At 38.2% G+C, this 25,503-nt stretch overlaps 1 protein-coding gene across 1 annotated transcript; it reads right to left on the bottom strand.

Moving 5' to 3' along the window:
* Positions 1–219: 219 nt before the first annotated feature.
* Positions 220–22,053, bottom strand: LOC146003953 (divergent protein kinase domain 2A-like). Its single transcript, XM_083142471.1, has 8 exons — positions 21,890–22,053; positions 17,996–18,681; positions 12,505–12,646; positions 10,195–10,365; positions 8,597–8,723; positions 6,749–6,844; positions 1,910–2,050; positions 220–633 (listed from the first exon to the last, which is right to left on the bottom strand). Exons 2-8 carry the CDS (start codon positions 18,577–18,579, stop codon positions 467–469), a joined length of 1,428 nt encoding a protein of 475 aa, XP_082998597.1. The 5' UTR covers positions 18,580–18,681; positions 21,890–22,053; the 3' UTR covers positions 220–466.
* Positions 22,054–25,503: the final 3,450 nt, after the last annotated feature.

Raw genomic sequence — 25,503 nt, 5'->3', positions numbered from 1 at the left:
TTTAACTAGTGCAAAAGTATTATTCCTAACCAAAGATAAGTTGGAAAAAATGTAGTCTCGTTGTTAGGATGTGATGGGGGGAGACTATCATTCCCCTCCTTGACAATGAGTGGAGGGGCAGATCACACACCTGATCCCCCTCTTGGAACAGTTCCTAAAGTGTACCAAAAGAAGCCATCACTATTACTGTAAAAGGTATATGTAAAGGAAAAACAGATGCAGCATTAAATTTAAATAACATTTTACTTTTTTCTATGAAACTAAAAGAAAATCTCGGACGTAGTTAAAATAAACATTAAAAAAGCTACTAATATACATATATATATATATATATATATCACCATTCTTCTAAAGGCACATATCAAATTGTCAGGTTGTTATTTTTTTATATAATGCCACTGGGACAGTTATGACAAAATAATTTTAGCAAAAATATACATATATCTCCTCTTGGTTGTGTGTAATTTCACTCGTCACCTTCTTTCCTGCTGTCCGTGCTGGAAAGCTCCTCCAGGAGATCTTGCAGTTCTCCAGCTGCTCGGATTCTTCCGCCTGGCTCCTTCTCCTCGATGCACTCGGCCATCAGCTCTTTGATCGTTTGAGAGAGGGAGCTTGGAGCAGAGTGCAGGAGACCTAGAAGTAATTCATTTCAATTTTTGTAAAAAATCTACCTCCGAGAACATCTATGTCTGCAATTTCACAAGCATATGGTTAAAAACCATTTGGGTGCCCTGAAAGTGTATCAAATTGGAACGCCAATTATCTGTTCTCTTATTTAGATAGATTGCCTGTCATTTGCAAGGAACAAGAGGATGCATTTTTTCCAAAATTCAGTAACATATTTATTCAGGGGTCCGCAATAGATATCTGGAGGGCCATTACCCCATCTGCAAGATGAATTTCCTAAAATTATGTAGCATATTTCACACTTTATAATTTCATTTGTCACACTAATTTATTACAAGGGACACATAACTGGAAGTAAGACTAATATAAATCTGCGTGGAAAAATCTTGTATTAGTATTAATTCCTTGAAAATCTGACATGCAGTGTTACGATTAGAGGTGTGATATGTAGGCACAGGCCAATGTATATAGACAGCCCAAGAAAACATTGAGGGTTGATATGAAAGCCTAGAAAACCAGGGAATGTAATGGAAATAGGTACAGTGGGATGTTCATCATCAGCAAATTGTTCATCATCATGTTCCTTCTCTTTATTTTACCCAGTGAGAGCTTCAATAATTGAAACAATATCACAAACAAGCTGCTACTGCCTCTGCACCAGCATATGTAGAAATCCATTCCTTAAAAACACGTAGAGCGCAAAAGAAAAAACGACTAAAAATAGTCAAGAACAATTTGATGAGCAGTACTTGTGTCTCCCACTATACTTATATGCATTAATTCCAGAAACATGCATTTACTATTAAAATAGGCAAGTAGGCACTGTAAAACTAGTTTACTCCCAAGGCTCAAAATTGGATTATTACATAACCTACAATTCTGTACATGGGAAAAAAATAGGCAAGTTGCAACTATTTAAAGTACTATTAATTTTTATGAACAATTAATTTCATTTTATTTTTTCATGAGCAAATGGCTCTTTCATGAAAAGTTCTTGAAGAGAAGTAGATTGATTTTGTATTACTTCACCTTTGTGCCAATTTTGGCTAATCGCAAAGATGGGGATGAGCGATGATATGATGTGGAAACACTCACAAACACCCAAGACCAGACCGGAATTCGAACCTGGGACCCCTGGCGTAGTAGCGCAATGTGCTAACCACTGTGCCACAAAGGCCAGCGAAGAAGAGAATTAAAAAATGCAAGGACGGCCATAGAAATTCATAGCTCTCAGCTTCCAGTTGATGAAAGAAAGATAAGAGAATTGGAAGTCTTTCCCTACCTGCCAAAGAACGGGGGCTGCCTCGTGCCTGTGGGTTGAAGAAGTTGCTAACTTTGTGGTCGTCCTCATCACTGAGCACTTGCTGGCATACCAGTGCATACATCAAGTGGGAATTCTCACCCATCTGTTTACAGGCAGGTCCTGGAAGTTTGAAAAGATTTTTGCAATTGTCCACATTATCATGTTCATCCTATGATCTAAAAAGAAGCATGCATTCACTGTTAAATATGACATGGATAAATTAAAAGATTTGGGTACATTCTTGACAATAGCAGGATATACCTGGGTACCCTTGACTAGAGTACTGCAATGAGCATTTTTCGCTCGAGCAGCAAATAATTCGCACAGGCAGTGCTAGATGGCATTCAGAATTGATAGGTCTTCTGATCGAGCGAAAAACGTTTGAATGAGCGAAATACACTCGAAGTCTCGGACCCTATTAGTACACATGTTTTCGTGATTTGCTTATGATAGTGGGCCCTCGTATATGGATGATCGTTAAATAAAAGATGAAGGGAAATTGAAAAATAAGTGAACATAGTCATCATCTTCATGTTAAAATGCAGTTTTGTATATCTTACCGAGATATGTGAAAATGAAATAGATGATTATGAGCTGAAACTGCCTAGGCTGACATTTTATGTTTCTACGATTATTGTCACTTTAAAATGTTTAATTGAATGTTATAACTGAATTTTATTATTTTGCAGAATATGATTATTCTTTTCGGTAAGTGAACAATGATGTACATGTACTTGTTGCACTGTAATACGATATTTGTAATTGCTTAGTCAGGTCTGTCAGCATGTGTACCAATTTTACTTTTCGGTTTGTAGATATTGCAAACTTTCATAGCTCGAGAGTGGGAGACTTGACGATTTTCCGCCGCTAAGGACAATCTCCTCTATTTATTATACATCGAAAAATACGTCACAACCTCTGGTCTTTCCGCCCTTGTCTCAGTTACGAATTCTCAGCATCACTTGTCAAGAGCGGCGCTGCAAGAAACTTACGCAACTTCACCACTCACACTCTCCTCTTCGCATCAGTAGTTGTGCAATGAGGTTGATCACACACACACATGTTGCCTCGGCTAAACCATATACTACAGGGTGGCTCAATAAGTCACTTAACACCCCCAGTACAAGGCCACTGCAGCGCGCAACATGGAAATGGTGATGACCAATCGTTTTCAGGCCAAGGGGGAACCACATTGACGCCACCCACACGGTCGGCGGCCATCTTGATGTCCGCCATCTTGAATTCAACTTCAGAATTTTAAATGGGAAGGGGGTCGTGCGACATATCAAAATGGTCTAGAATTTCACGAGAAATGCAATGGTGAAGGTTTTTTCGACGTATCTTTAACCAGTAAAAAGTTATGACTGAATTCTTGTACCAATTTGCTCCTTTTCGAGGTGTTAGAAAAATGCCTTAAAATTTGTTTAGCGCTTCGGTAATGCATTGAGATCAAAGTGACGTCTATGGAGAGACGTTCGCATGCCATTGCACATTATTTTAATCGGATATATCCATGAAGAGCTGTGCATTATGAATGGTTGTCGCGAACAATTTACAATGTGACGCTTCCATTGAATTAAAAGTCCTTCACAGTGACAAGGCTAATGTTTATGTTCATAAGGAAGTTCATAAACAGAATATTCGATGATTTTTATCTGATAACCCATTTTCGACAGATCAAAGCTGAATGGTTAGTGTTGGTAAGTTAATGGTGTGGCGTGCTGTGTGGAACATGATTGGTTAGTCAATTTTCCATCAACGGAACCTTAAATGCTTAGGGCTACTTGGATTTGTTAAATAAACAGTTTTTTTCATCCTTGCTTATGGAAGAAGGTACTTTCTACAGAGTTTTTTCAATAGGGAAGAACACCAGAACACTTATGGGAACGTTATGAACCAGTTTTTGTCCAAAGTTAGTCATCAGATGATAAGGGTCACATATTCTGTTTATGAACTTCCTTATGAACATAAACATTAGCCTTGTCACTGTGAAGGACTTTTAATTCAATGGAAGTGTCACACTGTAAATTGTTCGCGACAACCATTCATAATGCACATCTCTTCATGGATATATCCGATTAAAATAATGTGCAATGGCATGCGAACGTCTCTCCATAGACGACACTTTGATCTCGATGCATTACCGAAGCGCTAAACAAATTTTAAGGCATTTTTCTAACACCTCGAAAAGGAGCAAATTGGTACAAGAATTCAGTCATAACTTTTTACTGGTTAAAGATACGTCGAAAAAACCTTCACCATTGCATTTCTCGTGAAATTCTAGCCCATTTTGATATGTTGCACGACCCCCTTCCCATTTAAAATTCTGAAGTTGAATTCAAGATGGCGGACATCAAGATGGCCGCCGACTGTGTGGGTGGCGTCAATGTGGTTCCCCCAGATAACGATTGGTCATCGCCAATTTCAAATTCCATGCCGCAGTGGCCTTGTACTGAGGGTGTTAAGTGACTTATTGAGCCACCCTGTAGTAAGTTATTCAGGAGACAACGTTGTTCGTCATAATGTGAACTTATGATGGGAGTTTATTAACACAGGATACGTACAAGAAGGATAGTACATTGTAACCTTGATGCAGGAGGGATGAGATCCGCGAACATGATTTGACTATCTGCTTGTGTGTTGATATGCCTTATTACGCAATACCACCGAGTTATGTATGCATGCTACCAGCAGTCGAATGTGCACCAATTTGATGTTGCCAAGGAACATTAAGGAGTATACGTGGAAGTACGTCGAGCAAACGGAATCAAAGTCGAAGTGCAAGATGCCGATACGATGCTGATCTTCCTACTTCCAGATTCCAGGACAGACGTAAGACACTGCTTTTAAGGGTGACCATTGTGTGCTGGTGACCAGGTTGTGAACAACCGAGTCAGATAAATTGGATCAATTTCCATTCTCTGAAGTTGAACTAAATCAATGTCCCATTTCTTCCAGTCAACCAATGATCGTCAAAATAGCAGGTATGTGTAAAATACCAATGAAATCAATGCTACGACAGAAATTTGCTATACTCGATACAGTATGTGTGTGCATCGACGAGCAATTGTGTTATAAACTAACATAAAATTACACTCTGTTACAAATTTATGAATTAACCTTGCATCTGGTAGAAACAGCCTATTAAAAGTACTAGTTAATCTTCCAATGGTTGAATTAGCAGAGTAACAAGAGACATTAATTAGTTAAATTGTGTTAACGACTTATTTACTTGTAATTTAGTAATTCTCATGCATTGCAAGAACGATAAAAAATCACACCATGCTTAACCTATTGGCTAAAATTGTGTATAACAAACACGTGACAGCTTTACAAGAATGATAAAAGAGCGACAAACCACACCAACATAATCTCCCCTTGTCATTTTATCTTGATGATAAGAATATAAGAGTATCTAATTAAAGATTAGAGAGTGAGTCCAAGGAAATGTGCAATAATAAGTTAGTAGTTACAAGTAATGAGTAATTGTGTGCACGCACATGAACAAACCTACATATATCATATTAGAGTATACGCAAAATTCTTGGTAAATAAGATGTAATACATATATATATATATATATATATATATATATATATATATATATATATATATATATCTCCCGTTACCTGAGCGTGTTACCTTACAATGAAGTGGACCAGCTCGAAGGCTTCACACAAGTGAAAATAGCATCTCACATGACATTCCACAACAGCAGCTATGATTTTACGTCATTAGGTTAGGAGTTTTAGGTTTGGAGCTGATAGGAATTTCCAAAATGTTCTTTTGTGTGCTGCACACAAACAGTTTTTACTTATGTGGGTCATACTTTTGAATGAATTATCTCTTTTTTCTGCATGCTGGAACCAATTTTATATTACGTAAAGCATTGAAATCTGTCTATTAAAAAAATTCAACTTAGACACAAGAAATAATGATTTTAGTTTTGGTGACTGTATGAGTATCTATGAAGGAATATAGGAATATCTATGTAGAATAAGCATGCTCGCACAAAGTTAGTAGACAAAAACAACTACATAGTTATTGAAACCAAGTTGATACTCTTAGGGAGAATTCACACCGAAGCGATAGGTGCTACTTGAGGATTTCACGAATCAAACTCAGGCTTATCCGGCCTGTCATGCTGCTACGATGTAAAAACGTTGCTGGTGATTGGCTTATTTCCAAGAGCGACATGCCACTTTGGTGTGAATTCTCCCTTACTAGTTCCCAGCAATACCACTAGAACAATGTAACACAGAATATTCATAAATATGTACAAACATTCCACGTGCCACATCAATCTAGCAAAGTTTTGCTTGGAGCATTAAGTAAACAACTGTTCCTTTCATTGAGAAATTTACATTGGGCAGACCAATATTGGTGAAAATGGATGAAGGTTGCTACATGTATAATTTACAGGATATTTAGATTCTGTTAAAGGGCTGTGGGTCCTTTTCAGTACCCTATGAGATATCTAGGCTTCGAACAAAAGAGTATCAACCGATATACTGATTCAAACCTACATTTTCTGATAATGGTAACAGCTCAGACCTAATTTTTAATGTTTTAGAATATTTTTGCTGTAACTTTTGAGAATTAAGTCTTGGTTGGCTTACTTTTTCACATTTATGAACAAAATTCATGTAGAATGTGTTTAATTCCGTGAATTTTTTTTTTCTCCTAACGTTTTTTAAAACTTCAGCTGTCTCCTACTGGGCCTATATGCAACTGCTGCTGCTTATCTTTGTTAAAAGGCAATCTCAATTAAGAATGAACAACCCTCGCACATTATCTAGAGATTGTGTTTCATCTTACCTAAATCAGGTGCATTGTACACATCATGAGTCAATTTACTAAAGCACTCTCTGTTGCATATCTTCCTCTTATTCTCTTCGGTCTCGGTTTCTTCAACTGGAAAGGAAGGACAATTATTACTTGATTAGAAGCTATGGGTGTGCAGGATAACTAAAAGTCAGAACTGGGATCGGGGAAAAAAATTCCATCCTGATCCCGACTTCGGGAAATGATTTCCAGACTTTTTGGGATTCCAAACAGTTGGGAAATTTCAAATTGTCATTTTTAGAAGTGGTTAATTCTCAATGTTTTCTGCATTGTAAGTGTGTTACACTTCTCGGAATAGTTTTTATTCTAGAAATGCAAAAAATAATCACTTAAGGAAAAATGACGTGTAGAATTCACGTCGACGAATTTCACAGTGTCGGGAAATTTTTAACATTTCCTGTCCCACACATTCCTATTGGTAGCAGGTGTTCCTATCAATAACAGGAATAAATAAAGTTGGCTACACACCAAATGTGACAGGACACATGTCCAGATGAGTCATTGTTTCAAACAAAATAAACTGTTGAAGGATGTCTAAAACAATATTATTTGTTTTGTTTTGATGAAAGAACCTTCCACAGTTGCTGGGTGCACTCAATAAATGAAGATAGGAATACAGATGCCTTTTTAAATTACCTTCTTGAGGATTAGAACAAATTTTGTAATTTCACAAGATGAAACTTCTGGGCTCCACTCAAAACTAGGATGGTTACGCTAAGATGGTTACGCAAATGTTTCACAATCTTCAGCAGTGGTACAATGTGAAAGAGGGAAATATGCCATGGGACTGTACATAGCTGAGGGCAGAGAATCATAGAGCTTGTCCATGTACCTAATATGCCTGTTTCTCTTCAAGGTGTTTGTCTTCTAGGTACCAGCCCTTGAACATGTGGAAAAAATGCCCTCAAATGCATGAGGAGCAAGTGTGATTCCAGTGCTGAGCTCTCTTAGTGTGATTTAAAAATACTCCGTAATTTATGCAGCTGAAAGAATTTTACACATGTGTAGAGCATTTTGTCGGAAACCATTGCCGGAGCATTTTTAAATTCAGTGCCACACTCTATATTAATACAGTGGTACATTGATTTTAGATGTTTCAAGGGACTTTAGCTAAAATAAAAACTGGGGTTCTGCTGTACCTTTCTTGAAACGGTTTCATGCAAAAAAACAACTCATTTATCTGAATTTATGGACCACCCTAATCACACATACATGAGTTGCAAGCAGGTTGCCACTTTTTTCACTGATGACCATATAATATTAACACTAATTTTCATTAAATTATAACTAATTTCACATGTTTAAATATGAAAATAAAATAAAAAATTTTCTTCGATAAGCAGACAAAGTTAACTCTAATAGTTAACATTACCTGGAAAAGTAATTGTTACTTGTACCAGTATGACAGGTACCTTGTTATTTCCAAACACTGCCTTTATATACATTAATATAATAACAAAATGACAAATTATGTATACAGTCTATTCATGCTATTCATAGAAATGTCAGAGCAGTAAAATTATCGGCAATTTTACCAGTGGGCCAACATTGCTATAAGAGACAATATCAATAGGAAAAAGTTCCAACACCATATTTTAGTTTCAAACATCTTAGCATGAAATGGTAAGAGTAGTTATTAGAGTACCGCATGGGACCACTTTTGCTCGATTATACTCGTTCGAGCGTTATTTACTCGAGCGAAGAATCTGTCAATTCCGTATGCAAACTAGCGTCATCCGTGCAAACTATCAGACGCTTGAGCAAAAAGCCCTTGATGCAGCACTCTAGTAGCTATACAGTTCGATAGTGCAAAACACTTGCCTTCATATAATGTTTTATCAATGACAGCCATGCCACCAACATCCAAAAGAATCACATCCCCTTCGGAATCAACTGCGAGATTTTCATAATCAAAGTTACTAATCAAAAACAGCCATTCGGTATCACTCTGTAAAGCAATGAGCAAATCCATGAGAACAATGTCACATTTTCATTAGTAAAAAAAGCACAATGCAGTACACATCAGAGAAATTATGACAAATAGCTCTGATAGTGTTTCTTTATTTACTTATCGGAATAACTAAGTAACCTCCAGTGGAAATTTGATCTCTTTATATGTTGTTTTTTTTTGTGAGAAATTCAAGACTGTCTCTTTAGAGCTGGGCAAAATTATAGGAAGTTAGTTTGAAACACTGCCTCTGAAGAAAAAAAAAGCATTTTTCTTCATTTTATGTCACCTTTCCACCATTTTTGGCTAATAATAATGAAGGGACACACAATACAAAGAAACATTCACACCAGGACTCAAACCAGGAACTAGACTAGTTCAACAAGTTGAAATGCATTTCAGGTATTACTTGATTTCCTATGATGGTGCTAATGACACGTGGTATGTAGTTCATTTTTTTAAAAAAATATTATTTAGGCATGTGGGGTACCGGTGTCCCCCATTAATATTCATTGCGAAATTGCAACACTGTGAACTATACTGCACTTGGGTGTTTTCTTTATCTTTGTTCTAAGCCCAGTTGTGTTGTTTAGTCGCACTTCAATCCCACGTAATATTATAAAGTTAATGTCAGTCCATCATTTGGAGACTAAATATGTAACAAGAAAAATGTCAAAGCAAGAAAGACAGCACACAGCACATATTGTATGGAAGTGGGTTAGTGAGGAAGGAGAGGACACGTAGCTATGCATCAGTGACGAAAGTGGCCTCATGACCGGAAGTGAACATGAGACTTCTTCGGTTGTCATGTATTTATGTGCATGGAGGACAACTATCTCGCACGCATGCCAATGACGTTAACTTTATAATGTTACATCATTTAGAAAGTGCAGCAGAAAATTGCAGTTGATCTTAGAAGAAAGACAAAGAAAGAACATTCAGCCTGTATCATCATCATCATCCTTCGCCATTTCCTGCCTCTTAATTTTTTCCTGGTCTTCCACCACTCCTCTCTTTCCACCGACATCTTGGTCTCCTCCTTGGCCTTATTCCCACTCCTTGTGCATTGTAAGCTCTTACTGGTAGTCTTTCTGCATCCATCCTCTTCATGTGTCCACACCATGTCCTCTGTGCCTGATCTATCCTGTTCTGAAGCCTGTCTATCTGCCTGTATGTGTAGTATAATTCACAATGTATTTCATACCTCAAAGATAGTTAGAAGTTTGGAGGGGCAGGTGTACACCAAGCGCCTGTGCATGTTTCAGAAAATGACGGGCCTAATGCAGCGTTAAATAGAATTTTTTTCATTTCCTCACCTTAAAATTAAGTTCTAATATTGAAAATGATTGACAAGGAAGATTCCTTACATTCTCAGAAGGGAAGATAATTAGGGAAGGAAACTCCATGATCCCCATGCCAGAGAATTGGGCATATACACGAAATGAAAATACACTATGGATATTGTAGTTACCTGCAATTCCTCAACAAGAGAAATCAGTTGGACAGCAATTTTGGCTCTCTCCTGGAAAGATTCGTTTAGGCTGTTGGAGAGAGGTGTTAGGTCTCCCTCGACAACCACTGCCCTGCCACATGCTCCCAGGTAGTGGACGAACAACGAACTCAACGTACTCGATGACAAGAACTGAAATTATCAACACTGCAATAACCATTCAGAAAAATTTCTGCAATATTCAACAAGACTACATGAGTATTAGTATAAAGCAGCTAATGTTCTAGTGGTATTTGGCATACTTTGATCAGTATATAAGTCTTAGACTAACAACTACTTGAACAAAATCAAATATACGGCTTTCTCTTTAAGACTAAATTAGTGTACACCTAATTTCATTCTGCTACTTTATCTCTAATCAATTAGGAGTGTGTGGGATCCTGAAAAGTTGGTACTGAGATCAGGAAAGAAAATCCCATTCCATGACTTCAGGAAATGATTTCCCAACTTTTCAGGATCCCACAGTCAGGAAATTCCAAATTGTCATGTTTAAGAGTATACTCTGTCTCAGCAAACTCGGAAGCAAATGAACAAAAACAAGTCTCTGTGCAAGTAATGATGCGAGATGCCTTCACCAATGAACACAGATAGAATGGGATTGCATGGAGGTGGGAAAGCGACTGCAGTTATCAGCTTTCGAGCACCGTGTACTGCTTCGCTCTGGCCACTAGATTCCCTCCCGCTTCTCTGATGCTTTGTGCAGCCTTGCTCCAGAGATAGTTGGGACAGAGTATAGTTAATTCTTCATGTTTTCTGCATTTTAAGTTTCTGAACCTTCTAAAAAATTTGTGTATTTATTCCAGAAATACAAAAAGCGCTTAAGGGGAAATAGTGTGTAGAATTTGAGATGTTCACAGTGTCTGGAAATTTGGAACATATTTAAATATTTCCCATCCCAAACATCAGGATTAAAAAAAAAAATTCCAACCCAACCAAAAAAATTGCCCCCCCCCCCCACCTCTAATATCAATTGACTTAAGCATATTGGTGTATTGGTTAAATTACCAATAATTGTACCCATCCAATATCTCAATATCAGAAGATTCTGTCATTTTGTTATTGCTTTTTCAAAGAGAAACCCAATGCATGCTGGGATGCATTTTCTTATTTATATGTAAGATATAATAGTGATTTAATGTGTTACTTTATAAAGAGTATTACTAGGTAAAAAAAAGAAGGTAAAGTGCTCCCCTGTGCACAGCACCACACCACGAAGGCGTATAGGGGGTGTGGGGGTAACGCCCCACACTTTCTTGATCCGCTCGTGAGTGGGGGTGCTGTGATCAGCATCATGCCCCTGACCACCTTTACCCCCCAGGGTTTCCCCCAGGTACCCATGTTATTTGACGCTGGGTAGGCGCCAGGGCCGCTTCCATCGTTAGAAAAGTTCCCGGATTTGAACCGGCAGGGGATCGAACCCGGGACGTTTAGTATTACTAGGGCACTTTATAATTAGGACCTCTTCTGTTTACATGCCTTTCTGTTAAAGGAACACTTAGCAATTTTATATCAGATCAGTAGACCATTGACCAGTGCTTCTTCAGAGCTAGGCGCCAGGTAACCACCTACTAGCAACTGTGCATACTATAAGAAGCTGAGCATCACCCTATTCAAAACATCACTAAATCATGTGAAAAAACTGGAAATAAGGGGTTGGGGACAACGAGTAAAAAATTGTTACTAATTCTATGGAATATTCACAACGTTGCTAACTTATGCTGTACTGCAATTTGATCTTAGAATCTTCAAAATTTCGTACATGCAAACTTAAAAAATGGCAATATTACAGCAAGAGATCACAGTCGCCAGGCTGAAATTTTAGTCGCCATGGCGACCTGGCGACCAGGACTTTTCGAGACCTGCCATTGACTATCGGTAACAGAACTTTATTGGTATCTGCAAAATTTTCATATTGACCCATCCCTACTTTTTCCTACTTACTGTACAGAGCTTAGAACGAAAATAGTAATTAAGACAAGTATGCGGAAAATGGAAAAAAAAGACTGAAAGGATATGATCGACAGTGAATAAACAGAATACTTTGGCTTTGTAACTGAAGTCTGTTCACAGAAAACAATATTATTTGTAATAAAATATCGCTACAATGTCACCATTCGAATTACATGAACATTTTCCCAGATATATAGGGGGATATTTCGAAGCCCTTGCTTGAAATTATTTTCTCTTGAAACGTGTGCAATTTGTTACATGGTGACCACATTCTAACATTAACAGAAAATCTCAAAACAAAAAAATAGGGAAGGTACATACCCGTAGCACAGCGGCTTCAGGATTCAATGCAACAGTTGAAATTAGAATTGCTCCTTCGTCGTCAGACAGCATTTCGCTCTCGTTGTCATCAAATGATTCTTGGAGGGTGGCCATGAATTTCTCTGTAGGACATAATATAAGCCTGGAAAAAGCAAGTATTGCACTTATATTACTATCATTTCACCACTGGATGTCAAAGAATTGTACAAAATTAAAGAAAACTGTTCAAATATAGGTTCTCAAAAAAATTTGCCAGTTTTGGTGGTGGAGAATTGTAAAACTGCAGACACCCTTTACATGTTCTGTTTGTCTTGAAATGGAACACTCTTTAACTGCATATCCTTTGCTACAGATTTTACTTCGACACTGCACAGCATTCCCCACCATTGTCTCTACTTTAGAATATTAATGGGACTTCCCTTTGTGCATATTCTAACTAAACTAATATGGAGTCCTGTCAAGTTGCTGTATTTGTGTTGCATTTGTATATTTGAATAAAATACATTTTGACCTGCCTCATTTATATGATACTCAGAACTTTTTAAGTAAACTAAAGAATTACAAATTATATTAATACACCCCAGCCTTTGTAATTGGAAAATTAGTAGTTTTTCATGATATTTACAATCACAGCTCAGATAATTTAAACTGCATAATAAAATTGGATTAAAATTTGCAAGTGAAGTTAAGAACACTCCAGGAGTGCCACAGTTAACAAACTTCAAAAATATATATTTTTTAAAAAGGTGTAGTTCTGACAATTCAAAGAACTGAGCCATTAAATAAATTTATTTTTGCATTTTCTATGCTGAAATAACTAACAAATATGGTATCCAACCTACAAAATTAACACCCAAGCCCTGAAAATAATATGTGTATTTTCATCTTTTCACCCAACATCATCAATTACAAACTCAATAAACTGAACAAGCACCTTCTTTCTTTCTGTTAATAATTTCAACCCCAAACTTGCTTCCTCTATAATACAATTATATAAACTCCATAAAGAAATGAAAACCTTCTTAGGATGATATAAACACCAAGGAAGAACATTATTTTCATTAGATAATTATCAATAATCTCACTTATTTTGATTTTGATTTTAAAATTTTGGGTGCATCAGCACTAAGGCTATTTTGCACCCGTCACACTATACGGGGTCCAGCCCCTTACCGTTACACATAACAACTCTAACGTTGCTTAATTAAAATCATAAAATATTAAAATGTTCTGACTTTCGTTAAAAGCCGAGGCTGCAAAGAACACTCAGCACAAATAAGGACAAAACACAAGACAACACAAACAAAATTATACTGGCCATGGGGCCAGTCGCCAGAGCCTCGTTAGTCTTCAGTCCAGGGTGTACTAACGTGGAAGTGAGGTTGACATTTGGGTGTACTATGTGGAAGGTCACCCCTTACACCCCTAATCTCACTTATTAATTTCATAGGATTATTTCCATGCATATTTACAAGATACGGTCACTTAGAATTATCTCTAACCATAGCCTTAGCAATATGAATATCATTCATGTTATTTGGATGAATAAATTATACACTGACTTTCACGGTCAAGGTGTGGCTGCTAGCATGCCGGGAAGTAGGATCGCATCTGCTGGCATTTAGACCCACAGCTGTACACTGACCTTGGCACTGGACATGTCAGTGCTTCAGTATCCAGATAGCTGGTGTCCAGTTTGCACATGTTTGTGAAGTGTTGTGGTGTTAACAATTCATCATCATCATCATTTGCCGTTTCCTGGTGGTGGTGTTTTTTTTATTATTATTATTATTATTATTACTGGTGCTTTTCTGCAGTCTAATAATTCCACGTTATCCGTACATTAATACGAATTCTTGTAAGGAAGTTAGAATGTGTTTTGCAGCAGCAGAATGTCCAGATGTTCCTGTTTCACACAGAGACAGACAGTGTTTGGATACTTGTGAACAAATTCAGGGAATCAGTCTGTTCTTGATAAGAAGCGAAGGTGAAATGGCATGTGCTTACTGAGGAGAAACTAGACGATGTTGGATCATGATTGGCACGTACTCCTTGAAAATCATTCTGGCGCCTTGAACAAGAGACAGACATTTTGACGTCTGCGTAGCGAGCTACCACGCATTTAAGCCTGAAGCCATGCGTTAGACAAATTGAAAGAAAATATCAGGAGAGAAACTGAAGGAATTTCAGAAGAGGAACTGATATGTGTTAGTGAAAATTTCCTATAAATATGCCGTAAATGTGTGGATGCAGGAGGGCATTTGCAAAACCTCTTGTAACAAGGTATGTACTCATTTAATTGTAACTGTCCATGTAATTTTACGAGCATATTTCATTACATAGCTACTGGTTCCAGTTACGCAGATGTTGCATCCAGTTTTCCGGCAGATGCGATCTTACTTCCCGCTCCACGACCACCTCGGCCGTGAAAGGCACTGTTCAAAACACATACTGCAAGAAGGTACGCCCCTGCACTCCTAATACCACATTCTAACAATAAGACTGTATGTATGCATTGAATTCAACATATAACAAACACTTTCTGTCTGATTTGTCACAAATATAATAGTAGGTCACTTAATACTATCTATAATTGGAAAAGCAGGGTCAACATTGGAAATTATTGGCACTTCTAATCCACTGTAGTCACCTTGAAACAAATATTTGTTAAAGAGGTCAATGAACCAAGGATCATTTGGAATTTTATATTGGATCAGTAGAATATTGGTTATTGCTATCAGTAAATTTTGTATTACTTTATTGGTACCAGTCAAAATTTCATAGGTATGGTATAGAATATTGGTTACTGCTATCAGTAAATTTTGTATTGATACTTTATTGGTATCAGTCAAAATTTCATAGGTATGGTATACTTTTACAACGGTTCGTTCATTGTCTTTAATTTTGTGTCATCTGACAGATAAAACATTAGTCTCTACGTGCACCTAAAGTTCCACGACAACTTCGCAAAGATTTTGCTAACATCCTGAATATGGAAATTAAAAAAACTAAAAACAACAAGGAAGGAAAGTCTGTGCATTCTGCCCCACAAGCAAAAGAAGGATGGGCAGATTCTTCTGCAAACGTTGCTCCCCTTTCATTGCATTATAAGTGGCATCACTTGCTTTCTCGTCATTTATTTTGCTACAAAAGCATAAGTACAACAGATACTATTGAAGTTGCCAAATTTGTAAACATCTGGCAAATAGTCTCCACACTTTATGTTGCTATTTGTGTACAACTGTGTTCACCAAATATCCATTTCTTGAATCTTCTGTCCACTAAATATATTTTTTAAGATAATTATGTTTACACTGTTATTCACTGCAGTAACAATAACAATTTATATATAGGAGTGATTCCTACAGTAAAGGGCCTCAACTTTAAATAATACAAATATTCAATTTTATTACTCAGCTTTTTATGGTTTATATAAGAAAAGGACGGAACACAGGAATAAAAATTAACATATACCAATATTTTTGACTAAATAATTGGGCCATATTTGGTTAAAATCCCTTATGTGGATTGTCCCCAAACAAATATTTCAGAAAAAATTGCTTCCGCATTTTGATTCATTGATTGATTTGCTTTATTTTACTTCGATTCTTTTGCCACTTTTGGCTAATTTGCAAAGATGGGGATGAGTGATGATATCATGAAATTGATGAATGGACACTCACAAACATCCATGCCCCGGCCAGGATTCGAACCCGGGACCCCCGTCATCGTAGCATGATGTGCTAACCACTCTGCCATGGGGGCCGGCCCATCTACGTTTTTGACCACACATTGAGTGCATGTTAAACCATAGGAGCATTCTCCCAGGTAAGTTCAATATTCGACCAAACATCTCCCCAAGCTAACATTTCCCACTTCGGGTGCTGTGTAGGATATATATATATATAAAGTATATTAGCAATTTTAGTTATGTTTTCTTGTATGTACATCAATTTTGCACATAATTCCCTATCCGCAGCAACTTACAAGGATGAAACATTATGTCAACTTCATGGACAACAGATCTTTCAATAAAAAAAATCTTTGAAGGATCCTGACCCATACTTCTGTTAACATCTGGGTTATTCCTGAAATTTTGTGTGGTTGTTTAGGTTCCATCCTGCAGGAATTGCCCACATATTAAGAAACAATTGTATGCGATACAGGGTTATCCAAAACGAAACTCCTGGTTTCGTGATTTTAATGTGGGAAGAATATGTTTAAAGTTTTTATTCGAATAGTCCTGGACACCACTGGTTCCACACTTTGCCGCTAGGAGCACAAAATGCAATATTGCAGCATCTGAAAAGAGCGGGATAGATTCAAGTAATGCAGCATTTCCCTTTTCACAGACAACACAGGGACATGAATTGTTTGTACCAATAGCAAATGCTTTTCTCCATTGGTGGCTCTCTCTTTCGCCCCCTACTGTCATTGTTCGGTTGTAACAGACACCCCCCTCCCAAATTGCACTCATTCTCCTCTCCTAGATGTCATGCTCCTAGTGGCAAAGTATCGAAAAAGTGGTGTCTGGGACTATTCAAATAAAAACTTTTGGACATATGACCAATGATGATATGTTCCGCACTATAAATCCAGGGAGTTCTTTTTGAATAACCCTTCGTTTTGAGTATGGTCATGGTGTGTGCATGTGGAGGGAGGGGGGGAGTAGCTGAAAAATCAGACAAATATGGACAAGATCAATAACTTTGAGATGGAAAACACACATTCACTTTAGAAAAACATAACATAAAATGCACAACAGAACATACATTCGAGCGAATTGACAATATAGAGAAAGTCTCCAATTTCGTTAATTTTTGGTATACTAACTAATTTTGGCCTCCTAATCACAAATCTGTTGTAAGAAACCGGGGGTCAAGTCTGGAAATTTGAAAAAAAGCCGATTGATTTTTTTATATATATAGGTGTATATGCATAGTTTTCGAACGAAAATGTAATCTCCTGTCATTGTTTCCAACCACGCCGTTGTTTTACAAGAAAAATGATTTAGGATGTTCAATTCTACTACGAACCCTATTTTTCGATGAATTTAGGGGTGAAATGAGTGGTAATGGAACCTAACCTAACAGGCCTAACCTAACCTTGTGTGAATGATTTGTGGGGCTACCTGTGGATGGTTTTTGGGGCTAACGTCAATAGTTTGTGGGGCTACCTGAGGATGGTTTTTGGGGCTAACGGGGCTTGTTTCATCAAAATGTACAATTTCCAGACGTGACCCCTGGTTTTTTACAACAGATTCGTGATTAGGAGGCCAAAATTAGTTAGTATACCGAAAATTAACAAAATTGGAGACTTTCTCTATATTGTCAATTCTTACCCATACATTAAGTACTTGGTGCATTTTGGAAGACCTAGGTAATGTTTTACAGTGAAAATGTTAGTGAATATGTATTCTATATATAGAAAATGCTAGTAAAGCAAGGTTAGTGTTGAAAGCTAAGCAAGAACGGTGTATTGTTTTACTTACGGAATATCACCTCGAGATCTTCCAAACAATTTGTAGATGCTACTAATATTTTTTGCAAATTGGCTTTTGAACCGATACAAAAAGGAACTAGGAGCAGCATTTTTCACTTTACAGGTTTTATTGTGAGTTGCATCAAGACATACCTTCTCCTCAAAAACTGTGAATACCTCGGGTTCAAAGGTTTTCACAAATATCTCGTCCCTGTTGCCCGTGAACCCCCTGTAAGTCACTTTTCCAACCTTTCTGCTAGGAGAAACAAGAGATTTGCTAGTTATGGCCATTGCACCATTTTCAAAATCTGAACACAAACTTTTCCCAAAACACAATGGGCACGTTTCCCCATGGAGTATGTTCCTTACTTGCTGAAGGGTTGCTATCCCTTCTCCATATTTAAGGATGCTGTCAGAGTCAATTTCAATCAATCCAACTTTTATTTCTTCGAACATATCAGCTGGCTTTGTCACTGGGGCCAGTTTATTTGTATAAGTTGCCATTCGCAATAGCAATATTAGTCCAAAGAGACCAACAACACTAAAGCACAGAACAGCAACCTTCCTCCAAAAACGGACACGTGCAACTCGCATGACTTAGAGTTTGTATTAAAACCAACAATATATCATGAAGGTTCAGTGTGATTTTCGCACGAACTGCATGCAGAGTTTCCATTGTTTTGCATCTCCATATATCTAAAAAGAAAGAAAATAAAATGAGTTGAATCTCTGGTTAAGCTTGCTGAGCAAATATGCTAGAAATGAAGTATTCCTCTTGTACATTTACCAGGTGTATAAGCTTAAATCTGCTGTTTGCTCATAGATGGCGTTAGTGAGCGTATGAAGCTACCATGAGCACGCCATACCTGGTGTTTTTATGAGTTGGACATCTGCCAACACAAATCAGTGCACATCGTTAGCAGGTGCAGACAACAACAGACAGTGTTCCTGTGGTAAGCATGTCTAGTTTTGTGCCAGAAAAAGAGCATATGCGGGAAGCTCTGCTTTTCTGCTTCCATTTGAAGAAATCGGCTGTCGAATCGCATCGAATGCTTGTGGAGGCCTATGGTGACAGTGCTGTATCGGAAACAACGTGCAGGGATTGGTTTCGTCGGTTCAAAGACGGCAATTTTGACCTGAGCGACAAGAAGCGTGAAAATCGGCCCAGGAAGGTTGAGGACCATCAATTGCAGGCTCTTTTGGACGAGGACGATACCCAAACGCAAAAGATGCTTGCCGAGCAATTGGGTGTTACTCAAGCAGCCATTTCCATGCGTCTAAGTGCCATGGGAAAGGTTCAAAAGATCGGAAAATGGGTGCCGCATGAATTGACCGATCGGCAGCTGGAGAGACGGCAAAACACATGCGAAATCTTGCTTGCCAGACAAAAAAGAAAGTCTTTCCTGCATCGGATTGTGACTGGTGATGAAAAGTGGATATATTTCGAGAATCCTAAACGCAAGAAATCGTGGGTTGATCCCGGCCAACCATCAACATCTTCCTCGAGACCAAATCGCTTCGGCCGGAAGACGATGCTGTGTGTTTGGTGGGATCAACAGGGCATCGTCTACTTTGAGCTGTTGAAACCTGGTGAAACTGTCACTGCCCACCGCTACCACCAACAACTGATCAAATTGCACCGTGCTCTGTGTGACAAAAGACCGGATTATCAAGAAAGACATGACAAGCTGATTTTCGTCCACGACAACGCCCCATCACACACGTCAAGACTGGTCCAAAACTACTTGGAGACACGCAACTGGGAGGTGCTACCCCATCCCGCCTATTCACCAGACCTGGCCCCTTCCGACTACCATCTGTTTTCGTCGATGGGCCACGCCCTCGCTGAGCAGCACTTCGATTCGTATGCAGACGTCCGAAAATGGCTTGATGAGTGGTTTGCCTCGAAAGAGAAGGACTTTTTTTGGCGTGGTATCCACAAATTGCCCGAGAGATGGGCAAAATGTGTAGCTCGCGAGGGCAAGTACTTTGAATAAATTTCTTGTTGCTTTCTATGAACAAACCATGTGTTTTTCTGACTACAAAACAGCAGATTTAAGCTTATACACCTGGTACATCTGGGTTGTAATGATCACATTGAAAGCCAATGGTGTTATTACAACCCAGAAGTGTCCATGACTGTACTAGTGCCATTATGTGTATGTGACAATATGCAGGATTATTGGTAACGGTTCCGAATGTTTAATGATTTCGGTACTACTTTAGTATACCTGAGACACCTGGGAATCATTTCTTTCGCACTTTTTTACATTGCTAACGTACTATTCTGCATTCCGGAACACTTATTTAGGTGAAATAATTGAATTTGTTAGCAAAGTAATGTATATTTCTTACATTTATGAGTACTTACTGTTCTTGTTTATTTCCACACACAACATGGCGATAGCTTACCATTGATCGTTCCTTGAGCCAGAAAAACCATTGACGTTAGCCCAAAAATTCACGATATCCCCACAAACCATCACGGGGACGAGGTATGCCTACTAGGTTAGGTTAGGCCTGTTAGGTTTGGTTCCATTAGCACTCCTTTCGTTCAATTTAGCATATACGGACAATACGAGAGCGTATTGTGCTCTCATGCAGGAAGCAAATGGTGGCAGCAGCAATAGCGCGTCGGAAATAGATTTTCGTACAAAACCACATGCATTCGCATTAAAATGAATCAAAATTACATTCCCGAACATCAACAACGCTACATAATTACAAAATGATTGTTACAGTAAATTTGAACCTTGGTGAAAGTAATTAACATTGTTTGGAGTTCCGAAAAGTGCAATTTATCAGCGAAAAAAGACATAAAAAGTACCTTATGTAAGCATCTGCGCTCCCCTTCAACATTTATGGAAATTACTGTAATGCTAAGACTTCGAAACCTGGCCTACCTAACCTAACCACATTTAGAGACCTTATTTATACTAACAGCCGAAACTTTCTCTTGCCTAACCTAACTACAAAACCCCTTCACACCACACATGATCCAGATGGCAGCAGCAGTGTGTAACCAAGAGAGCAGTAAATAAATGGATGTTTGCAAGAGAAGAAGGTATAATTTAACAATACAGGGAATTTCTTCAATTTGTTTGAAATTTCGGATACTTACTAATTTGGGTTTCCTAATCACGAATCTGCACTTAAAATTTGGCGCTCACGTATAGAAATTCTTGAATTATGGCTAGCCCCACGGACCATTGGCGCTAGCCCCACGAACCATTGGCACGTGGTTAGGTTAGGTTAGGAAACATAGTTAAATTTTAGTAATATCAGGAATATATATATTTCGTTCTTTAAGTATTCGAAACGGAAAATCTTGCGATAAATAATGAGCAATTGTGCATTGTTGGTTGCAATGACTGACCCTCTTATTTTGCAAGTTTGACACGTGAGCGCCAATTTTTAACTTCAGATTCGTGATTAGGAGCCCTAATTTAGTGAGTATGCCGAATTTCAAACAAAATGGAGAAATTCCCGGTATTGTAAAATCACTCCGAGAATAATATACGAGTATGTGGAAGTGAAAAACCATTCTCAAGCAAGCATGCAGTAAGTAATCGCTAAAATACTGAAGTATGTGTTAACAGACAAACAGAAATCAAACGATGATGAAATCGTTATTAAGCAATCTGAACTGGGGCCAGATTCTTGCAGAATTTAGAATGTCATGGTTTATTCTCCTTAATATGCTGTAACGAGAGGCCACTGTAACAGGCGACTAAAATAAGTGAACTTAAGAAATAACTATCATGAAGGAGATAATTACATCATTACTGCACATAAATTAGAAAAGGTGACCATTATGACGTCCATTATTAGCATGTACCTCATTGCAAAATATATCTTGTATATAAGTGTCAAAACATTCTATTTCACTACCCAGATCACTTACTTTCAATCAAGACAATGGCATGATATAAAACGCACATACAGAGGTATTAATGGATAGCATCCTCTTTTCCATTTATATATCGCTCTTTCTTAATTTTTAAACAGTACACATTAATGTAAGCTATGATTTTATATACTTTGTATTTATGTTTATAAATACACGGGTCTCATTTATCGCACAACACTTTAGCAACCTTGTGTTCTGACGTCATGGGAGAAACCTTTTAATTTTAGGCTAAATGCCTAATTTGTTAGGTTAGGCATGCTAGGTGTAGTTCTATTAGCATAAATAATAATTTTTCACTGTATTTTTTCTAATAGAACCAGACGTAACCTAACCTCGTACGATGTTTTCGTCTGACGTCAGAACACAAGGTTGCAATAGTGTTGTGAAATAAGGGAGACCCATAAAACAGACACGAATTGAGTAAAGCTAACCGCTACACAGTTACGATGCACAGAGAACACAATCAAGCAGCATTAAATTTTATGCCTCAGGATGTTTGTTACCTATGATGTTACAAGTCTTAAGAACAGATGAAGACGATAAACATGCAAGTTCGTGATTAGTGGGAATGAATGTACAGGTAATTTAGAACGTTTTTCTTTAGAAAGCATTTAGCGATATTATTTTAATGCTAACAGAACCTAACCTAACTACAAGAGCATTTAGGTTTATTATTAATTAGAAGAATGCTAAGGGACCTAATCTTAAAACATTTTTGTGAAAGTAATCGCTACAACTTAACAGTGGGCCCGTTCCGAAAGTCGCACGAGTTTAACGGGTTAAACGAGTTATGGTAACTGGTCGTTCCATAAGTGCTTCCGTGCGTTTCGTGAGTTTCATTATGCTGTCCCAAAAGTCGCATTCCGTGCGTTTCGTGCAAGAACGAGATTCACCAAACGCACGGCCCAGCATGCTGGTTTGTTCCGTGAAAATCGTCTGCTCCTTGCAGACAAAGCGCGTGCTGATGGATTCAAACTGCACTAATTCGGAAAATGTATTATAATTTTAACAGATAGCGATATGAAGCAACATGCACAAGATAAGTATGCCTTGACCGTTCTTAGAATGTGATTAAAATGAGTAACAGTGGCCATAATAGAGTTTATTTTTGCCATAAGGACATTCCTTCCGCTGACGCCATTCGGAAACTTTCTTGAAACAAAACGCTGCGCCTGCGCTTCCGCCTAGCGTGTCCCATAAGTCTGTAAAATAACTGGTTTCACCAGATTCACGAGCCCAGTTATTTTCGTTGAATGCGTTCGTTTCGTTAAGACTTTCGGAACGCACCCAGTATGTGTTACAAACGTAATTGCATACATAGCATGATGAACACAGTTGCCAGGTAGACATCCTCTACATACCCAGTTCCTTTCATAAAATTTCTCACATCACTTGTTAGAAAATATACATGTAAAAATCCATTCATTCTTCTGTTTTAACAGAAACTTTAGGGGCAAAATTGTTCAATGCAAATAGAAAATATAAGGTACATACACAAGTTCACACAGTTGTTAGGACAACCATCAATGGCGCCCGCAGAAGGGGTGTGCGGGACAGAATTATTTTAAGTCGGGGCGGGAAATGTTCGAAATTTCCCGAAGCCCTGGAAATCTCGGATTCTACACGTCATTTTCACCTTAAATGATTGTTTTTGCATTTCTGGAATAAAAACTAATAATTTCCGATAAGTTCTAGACACTTGCAATGCAGAAGACGTCGAAAATTAAATACTTTTTAAAATGACCATTCGGTATTTCCAGACCATAGCAAAAATAGTATGCTTAATCCCTCTCCTTTCCGAAAACCTGAACACGCCACTCTTTATCTCGGACACATTTTTTAAAATCAACTCACCAGAAGTTTTTATCATTTCATATTGGAGACTTAATTAAGATGCGTTCTTCCTTCAGGTTTGGATATTATCCTTTAGGGTTCTATCGCCTGCCTGCCTTCACGCCTAACCTTAACAAGGCCTTAATTTTCCATCCTTGTGACTTGGATTTTCAAGACTTAGGAAGGTTTCAGACTGAAGGGGCACGCAATACATGTCAATTGGAATGGGCCAATCAACAGCAACGTTTCACACCGTAGCGACACAAAAGGCCGCACAAAACTAATCTTCAGGCGACACGGTGTGAAATCTCCCTTATTAGGCCACTGTCATTGTCACCTCGAAGCGAAGTAGTAGCTCTTGTTGACCACAGAAGAAAAAAATTCCCCTCAACCGGTGGGAATGCTCCTCAGTTTTCTTCTCTCTCCTTTATTTTCTGTGCTTGTTCACTAATCAGGCAACACCTTACGATTTGATATACACAGGACATGAACTATGTAGACATTTTAATGAAAAATCGGTTGAAGTCAAGGATGGCTAGGTGGCTCAGTTGGTAGAGCCCTGATTTGGGTCCTGGTAGAGCCTGCAATATCCGCTAAGATGTCTACATATGCAACATCTTCTTGCTTTCTCTTCTCGACATTCATAAAATTTTCGGCTGTCTCTTGATGGTAGTTAAGTGTTTGAATGTGTTTCAAGAGAGAGAGAGAGAGAGAGAATCACTATATCTTATAAAGCAACCAGAGGACGCTGACTGATCAGATCACCAATCGACTGTATGAATTGTCTTACCTCTGAAATCTCATTAACCGATTCTTTGTACAGATCAACCGAAAAATTGAATCCGCGTATTTATATCCTCATTATATTCTAGAACGTTCCGCAGAGAAAACGATTCGTTAATATTGCCAGTAGTTGACTCCTTCTCTCATTCAAGAACGTACCCTCTCCCGTTTTCCAGAGATTAGAAATTACAACGAATCGCCCTACGTGTAGCGCTACCTTTGTTGTGCAGCTTCCAAATGCTGACAAGTCTCTGCATAGTGCTCAAGTGCGCTGCGACAACACCGAAAGCGTAAGAAAAGTTTACGTGCAATATTATCAACAACAGGGTTATAAAATATTCTCCGTCTTGCCTCGATAATTTTCTCTCTCTTTAAATCATCGTCACATTATTCAAAAAAGCCAAAAACCTAATTTTATCTAGTGTAAAATAGAAAATTTCCTGGGGTGGGGGGCTCGAGCCTCCTGATTCCCACCTTGGATACGTGCTATTAACAATAATAAGGTTATAGAACGCTCTCAGTCTTATCTCGATAATTATTTCTCTCAGATTTATAAATTTATTATCTTCACATTATTCAAGACCAGTGGTCGAAAGTAGCGCGCTACTTGTAGCGGCGCTACTGTGGCTAGCTACAAAATTTGTAGCTGTAGCTGTAGCGGTGCTACATTTTGAAGATTGTAGTTGTAGCGGTAGCGAAGCTACAAAATTCCTCTAGTTGTTCTTCTCAGCATTTTGAGGTAAATTTTGAATGTGGCAACAGCATTAACCTTTAGTCCCCTGCCGTTCCATATGTGGAACAAAAAGAGTATGTCCCTGTCAGCCGCGGTTGCATATATGGAACAAACAGCTTTAGATACAATTATCGAGGGTTTGCCACACTTATATTTGTATATTGAGGTTGAAACACTGACAGTTCGGTTCGGGAACATGTGTTTACGAAAATTCCAAATCCCCCCTCTTTTCTCGGAATATGTCACGTGTTTGGGCTCA

This window comes from Lepisma saccharinum, chromosome 21 (assembly GCF_977018435.1).
Source record: "Lepisma saccharinum chromosome 21, izLepSacc3.1, whole genome shotgun sequence".
NCBI lineage: Eukaryota > Metazoa > Arthropoda > Insecta > Zygentoma > Lepismatidae > Lepisma > Lepisma saccharinum.
The sequence above is the reverse complement of the archived record's forward strand: the minus strand, read 5'-3'. Positions and strand labels throughout refer to the sequence as shown.

Coding starts and splice junctions, on each gene's coding strand:
- LOC146003953 (XM_083142471.1), bottom strand. CDS start 18,579: ATGCGAGTTGCACGTGTCCGTTTTTGGAGGAAGGTTGCTGTTCTGTGC. Junction 10,366..12,504: donor CTGAAGCCGCTGTGCTACGG/GTATGTACCTTC, acceptor TGATAATTTCAG/TTCTTGTCATCGAGTACGTT. Junction 8,724..10,194: donor CTCTTGTTGAGGAATTGCAG/GTAACTACAATA, acceptor ATTGCTTTACAG/AGTGATACCGAATGGCTGTT.